General features: G+C 47.7%; 1 protein-coding gene across 1 annotated transcript; it reads left to right on the top strand.

Annotated features, from left to right (window-relative positions):
• Nucleotides 1-455: 455 nt before the first annotated feature.
• LOC143117129 (stonustoxin subunit beta-like) lies at nt 456-5,302 on the top strand. The gene is made up of 4 exons (XM_076278654.1): nt 456-459; nt 1,041-1,133; nt 2,853-4,089; nt 5,266-5,302. The coding sequence occupies exons 1-4, from the start codon at nt 456-458 to the stop codon at nt 5,300-5,302; spliced, it is 1,371 nt and encodes a 456-aa protein (XP_076134769.1).
• Nucleotides 5,303-7,282: the final 1,980 nt, after the last annotated feature.

The following is a 7,282-nucleotide window of genomic DNA, read 5'->3' as shown; positions in this document are numbered from 1 at the left end:
CTCTCAAAAGATAATTTTGACTTAATTTAAGAAGACTTTAACTTATTTTAAGGAGTCTTATCAAGACAAATTTGCTTGTTTTTAGGACAAATTTGCTTAATGCACTGGCAGACAAATTTGCTTGTTTTCAAGATAAGATGTCTTAAAATAAGTTAATTATTTTTTAAATCAAGCAAATGATTTCACAAGAAAGCGCTAGGTAAGTCTCTTTATATTGAAAACAATACCAACTAGTTTTTCTTATCTTGATATAAGATTAATAACACTTGGTTAGATTTTGTTAGATAAGCAGTTTTTGCAGTGTGTATAATATTACTGTGCTACATAGCAATATGGTGCATACAATTCTCTGTGTTATTATAACGGCATGCTATTAATCTATCTTGGCAGGAACATCTCTCTGGCTCTGTGTGTGTTTGTTTGTGTGTTTGTGTGGCGGGAGTCTTGCTACGAGCATGAGTGAGTACAAGTTGGGCGTTGTTTGGATATGTGAAAACATATATTAAATACAATTTAATTGCTTTTTGCTGCTATAGCCATCCCCCTTTCACACAGCACAACGCAGCACCAGAGAGAGTTGAAGCACATGTGTAGAAAGTCATCAGCGACACACACTCATGTTCTTCATCATCTCCTCTACACACACACACACAATCTTACACACACACACACACACACACACACACACACACACACACACACACACACACACACACACACACACACCACACACACACACATATATACTCTCACATGTTCTTCGAGAGTTGAAGCACTTGTGTAGAAAGTCATCAGCGACACACACTCATGTTCTTCATCATCTCCTCTACACACACACACAATCTTACACACACACACACACACACACACACACACACACACACACACACACACATATATATACTCTCACATGTTCTTCATCATAGACCATCCCCACTGATGTCACTTTGTCTACATTATTATTAATGTGTCAGATCTAGAGAGTGATATGGAACTGTTTCAGGTCCAGATAATGATTATATTTTCTGTTGTTGTTTCAGGTCCAGGAGACTCCATACTGGTGATCAGTGCCCTCAGCAGACCCCTGGATCTGGGCTCACTCTACAACGCCCTCAATGACCAACTCATACCAGGTACAGTACGCACCACGGGCATTATGGGCCAGTTTTTAAATCCACATTTCTTTTGAAATTGTCTGAAGGGTTTTAAATTAGGTAGTGGCCATCTGATCAACTCAGGTACCTAAAGACATTGAATGATTCTTCCTGGGATGGAAAAGGCTCCATTGCCCCTCATTTTTGGCTTTGCTAGATTTAACACCTTGTGTCAATTATTATGTATAATGGTATGTATGTACCATTGGAATGCCAGTTACTGTATCAGTGCCAGTTACTGTATCAGTGCCATGGCCATGCCAGTTACTGTATCAGTGCCATGACAGTTACTGTATTAGTGCCATGACAGTTACTGTATTAGTGCCAGTTACTGTATCAGTGCCAGTTACTGTATCAGTGCCATGGCCATGCCAGTTACTGTATCAGTGCCATGGCCATGCCAGTTACTGTATTTGTGCCAGTTACTGTATCAGTGCCAGTTACTGTATCAGTGCCATGGCCATGCCAGTTACTGTATCAGTGCCATGACAGTTACTGTATTAGTGCCATGACAGTTACTGTATTAGTGCCAGTTACTGTATCAGTGCCAGTTACTGTACTAGTGCCAGTTACTGTATCAGTGCCATGGCCATGCCAGTTACTGTATCAGTGCCATGGCCATGCCAGTTACTGTATCAGTGCCATGGCCATGCCAGTTACTGTATCAGTGCCATGGCCATGCCAGTTACTGTATTTGTGCCAGTTACTGTATCAGTGCCAGTTACTGTATCAGTGCCAGTTACTGTATCAGTGCCATGGCCATGCCAGTTACTGTATCAGTGCCATGACAGTTACTGTATTAGTGCCATGACAGTTACTGTATTAGTGCCAGTTACTGTATCAGTGCCAGTTACTGTACTAGTGCCAGTTACTGTATCAGTGCCATGGCCATGCCAGTTACTGTATCAGTGCCATGGCCATGCCAGTTACTGTATCAGTGCCATGGCCATGCCAGTTACTGTATTTGTGCCAGTTACTGTATCAGTGCCAGTTACTGTATCAGTGCCAGTTACTGTATCAGTGCCATGGCCATGCCAGTTACTGTATCAGTGCCATGACAGTTACTGTATTAGTGCCATGACAGTTACTGTATTAGTGCCAGTTACTGTATCAGTGCCAGTTACTGTACTAGTGCCAGTTACTGTATCAGTGCCATGGCCATGCCAGTTACTGTATCAGTGCCATGGCCATGCCAGTTACTGTATCAGTGCCATGGCCATGCCAGTTACTGTATCAGTGCCATGGCCATGCCAGTTACTGTATTTGTGCCAGTTACTGTATCAGTGCCAGTTACTGTATCAGTGCCAGTTACTGTATCAGTGCCATGGCCATGCCAGTTACTGTATTTGTGCCAGTTACTGTATCAGTGCCAGTTACTGTATCAGTGCCATGGCCATGCCAGTTACTGTATTTGTGCCAGTTACTGTATCAGTGCCAGTTACTGTATTTGTGCCAGTTACTGTATCAGTGCCAGTTACTGTATCAGTGCCAGTTACTGTATTTGTGCCAGTTACTGTATCAGTGCCAGTTACTGTATCAGTGCCAGTTACTGTATCAGTGCCTGTATCAGTGCCAGTTACTGTATCAGTGCCAGTTACTGTATTAGTGCCAATATTAGTGCCAGTTACTGTATCAGTGCCAGTTACTGTATCAGTGCCAGTGTTGGTAATGCAGCTGGTGTCCGTCATCTCATTTCAGGAATCAGGCTCTGGAGAAATGAGGACATCAAAAGCAAAACAATCATCAATCCACAGCCTGAGACAAGATTCCAGGTGGCAGTGTCTGAGATCCTCAGTGAGAAGACCAGTCTGCTGGATGTGAGCGCCTCATTGAAGGCCAGCTTCATTGGTGGGCTGGTGCAGGTCGGAGGATCTGCCAAGTATCTGAACAAGAAGACGTCCTCTGCTCGCCAGTGCAGCGTTACCCTGAAATACCATCTGACCACCGAGTTTAAAGAGCTACTGATACGTGAACTAGAGACTCCAAGTGACTTGGACAAGACAGATGCCACTCATGTGGTGGTTGGAGTGCTCTATGGGGCTCATGCACTCATGGAATTTCAACAAACAGCCTCCGATGCCTCAAGCAAGCAGGAAGTCCAGGGAAACCTGAATGTGATAATCAAAAAAATACCACTAATTGACATCAGTGGGGATGGAAGGTTACAGGTGGATGCTAAAGACATGGAGAAGGTGAAGACCATGAGCTGTGAGTTCTATGGTGACTTTCATCTGGAAGATCTTCCATCTTCCTATGAGGAAGCTGTGAAGGTGTACAAAAAGCTGCCCAGCCTGATGGGGGAGAAAGGAGAGAAGGCCGTGCCTGTGAAGGTCTGGTTGTATCCACTGAGCAATCTTAGCAATACTGAGTCCAAGTTGAAGACAATGATCTCAGATGTACTGGTGTCAGCAGTAGAGAAGGTGATGGATGATTTCCACCAGGCTGAGATAAGAACCAATGACCTGCTGGAGAGGAGCGGACAGATCAAGGCTGAAGACATCGTCCACAAACTGGAGCAGTTCCAAAGCAGTCTCAGGGGTTTCACTGTTGAGATCCTGCGGAACATGGGAGAACTGATCCCAGCCATCAGAGGAGGCACCATGGAGGAAAATACCCTGGGAGACCTCCTGAAGTACCAGGATGCATCTGGCTTCAGTAAGGAGGATATGAACCTGTGGCTGGATGGAAAAGAGACTGAGATCAACGTTGTGACAACACACATTAAAAAAATACAGGACTACACAATTAAATCTCCAGGCATTGAGCTTGAGTCTTTCCTCATTGACACAGATGTCAGATATGCCTTTGTTTTCAGCTTCACCTCGCTGAGTTATGAGGAACCGTACCTGAAAAAAATCTCACAGGCAGCTGAGAACTTTAGGAGTGGTTCCACCTTCAGCACAGCTGAGCAGGACCCCATAGCGGAAGTTCCCTGGTACAAGAGAGCAGATGTCTGGGGGATCCTTGATTCTGCACTCACTGCATACAACAATGCCCTCATTTCCTTCAAGAAGGTGATCAGTTTCATTTCAGACCCAAAGCACCCAGTAACTTCAATCCGCTGGTATCAACACGCAACCCTGAAGAACCCGCACATAGTATGCATCAAATTCCAACCATGTAAGTTTCTGTTATGTTCCTTAATGCATTATATATCCTATCTATTGGTCACCGTCTCTAATCTTAAGCAATATAGTCACTAATATGACACCTGGTACACCTGGCAGAGTGTGTGTGTGTTTGTGTGTGTGTGTGTGTGTGTGTATGTGGGTCTGTGCATGTGTGTGTGTGTGAGAGAGTGAGTCTGTGTGTGGGTGAAAGACAGAGAGAGAGCGTGTTTGTGTGTATAGGTGGGGGATAGTGATTGTGTGTGTAGGTGGGGGATAGTGTGTGTGTGTGTGTGTGTGAGAGAGAGAGAGAGAGAGAGTCAAGGATCAAGGATACTTGTATTGTCATTCATCATGAAACATGTTGAGTGAAATACAGTACTCAGTTCTCAGTAACAGATCGGGAATAATTTAGCTAAGAACGCAATCTAATAAATTAATATTACAAAATCTAAAAAAGACAGTAGCTTTGGAGTAGCAACAAATGTTTCTGAAGTGCAGCAGTTAAAGTGCAATAGTTTGAAGTGCAATACATTCAGGGCCTGGCAGTGTCAACAGTTTCGACAGTCTTACAGCATCTCAACTCAACCAGCCGCCTGCCTGAGGGAAGAGGGGTAAACAGTAAACAGTTCATGTGCAGAGTGGGTGGAGACTCTGATGCTGAGGGAAGAGGGGTAAACAGAGTGGGTGGAGTCTCTGATGCTGAGGGAAGAGGGGTAAACAGAGTGGGTGGAGTCTCTGATGCTGAGGGAAGAGGGGTAAACAGAGTGGGTGGAGTCTTTGATGCTGAGGGAAGAGGGGTAAACAGAGTGGGTGGAGTCTCTGATGCTGCCTGATGGAAGAGGGGTAAACAGAGTGGGTGGAGTCTCTGATGCTGAGGGAAGAGGGGTAAACAGAGTGGGTGGAGTCTCTGATGCTTGACTGAACTGGCACCGGTCTAAACAAAACGATTAGACTAAAGGGGCAGACGCCACCTCTACCTACGCAAAACTAATGTTTGGCAGGAGCTACGGGAAGAGTCTCTGGTCTGGTCAAGACTAGTGACTGGCAAGAGTTGTAGGTAGAGTCTCAGGTCTGGTCAAGACTATAGTTTGGCAGGAGAGCAGTTGGCACAGGAAGAGTAGGAAGGGGTGGGTTGGCTGCATCACCGACTGCAGCTCAGCTAAATGAGTTTTAGGCTATCCATATGCATGCGGTAGCGGTAGCTGTTACAAACACTGGTCATATAATTAAGTAGGCCTTGTAGGGGCACCACATTGTACATAATTCACAGCCAGCCATTACGTGTTCACTTGTATGGTATTGCTGCAGTCACACTTCACCACTGTGTACACATGCCCCCCCAGAATTCACAAAGACAGACAAGTTCATCCGGTGAGGTGGGCGCAGTGCTCGGCCAAACTTGCTCTGGCCATCAGGCACTGGGGCCGCAGGAACAGGAAGTTCAGGGTTCGTTGACTGTGGAAGCGCGGTAGATGGAGGACGGCCCCGCCATGGGGGCTGGGCAACCACCACCGGAGAGTCCAAGTCCAAGTGAGCGGGTTTAAGGCGGTCCACTGACACCCGGTCTCGCTTGCCCCCGATGTCTAGGACAAAAAATTTGTCACTCGTTTCCAGCACCCGGAACAGGTCATCATAGGGTGGACGCAAGGGGCTGCGGTGAGCATCGTGACGAATAAACACATATGCCGCGTCCTGCAATCCTGGCAATAGCTGTGAACGTGGCATGCCGTGCTGAAAGCTGGGCACTGGCGCAAAAACCTGGGCACCATGGATGTGCGCCTACCGCTGCTCACCAGCAGACCATGGGTGGGTAACATCAGGCAAGAACTCACCAGGCACCTGCAGAGGCTGTCCATAGACCAACTCGGCTGCAGATGAAGAGAGATCCTCTTTGGGAGCAGCACGCAAACCTAACATCACCCAAGGCAAACGATCCACCCAGCTGACGTCACGGAGCTCGCAACGCGGCTTTCAGTGAGCGGTGAAAACGCTCACACAGTCCATTGGCTTGCGGATGATAAGCTGTGGTGTGGTGCACTTGCGCTCCAAGGCTGTTGGCGACGGCCATCCATAATTCTGATGTGAACTGCGAGCCGCGGTCTGATGTGATGTCAGAAGGGACGCCGAAACGGGCGACCCACGTGCCTAGGAATGCCCACGCGACATCTGCAGTGGAGATGGACTGCAGTGGAATGGCCTCAGGCCAATGAGTGGTGCGGTCAACCACGGTGAGCAGGTAAGTGAAACCGTGGGAGGGCGGCAAAGGTCCCGCTAGGTCCACGTGCACGTGGTCGAAACGTTTCTCTGGGACGTGAAAAGTTTCCAGAGGGGCTTTCATAGGCCATGAACAGCATCAAAGCATCAAAGACCTGCTTGCGCCAACTGCTAGGGCCAATGGGCCGGGCCTGACCTGTGGAAACACCACACAGCAGAGAGACACCCGCACCGCTAAAAGGAACGTCCGCCAAACGCAGTCCACTGATGGCAGTCCTGTACGCCTGAACGTCAGCATCATGGACCTGGTCCGCCGCCATACGTGCATAATCCACTCCAAGATGCACTGCCCCCACAAAACGACGAGAAAGACAGTCTGCCACCTGATTGTCCTTTCCTGCCACATGACGAATATCCGTTGTGAACTCTGAAATAAAAGAAAGCTGACGCTGCTGCCCGGCAGACCATGGCTCCGAAACCTTGGCCATGACAAAAGTTTAAAGGCTTGTGGTCCACAAAGGCAGTGAACGATCGGCCTTCCAGCAGGAAACGGAAGTGTCGTATGGCCAGGAAAAGGCCTAGCAGCTCCCGGTCAAACGTGCTGTACTTCCTCTCCGTTGGGCGCAACTGCCGGCTGAAAAAGGCCAGCGGCTGCCAAGCACCATCAACCAGCTGCTCGTGGACGGCCCCTACCGCATAGTCAGAGGCGTCAGTTGTGATGGCGATGGGTACATCTGAGGATGGGTGGGCAAGCATGGTGGCATTGGCCAAGGCCGCTTTGGTGTCCATGAACGCCTGAGTTCT

The sequence above is a fragment of the Alosa pseudoharengus genome, unplaced genomic scaffold (genome assembly GCF_046254945.1).
Source record: "Alosa pseudoharengus isolate Yale_2024_CS ecotype anadromous, Long Island Sound unplaced genomic scaffold, YU_APseudo_1.1 YU_APseudo_1.1_scf_1, whole genome shotgun sequence".
Classification (NCBI taxonomy): domain Eukaryota; kingdom Metazoa; phylum Chordata; class Actinopteri; order Clupeiformes; family Clupeidae; genus Alosa; species Alosa pseudoharengus.
Note: the sequence above shows the minus strand (reverse complement) of the source record. Positions and strands in the feature narration are given on the sequence as shown.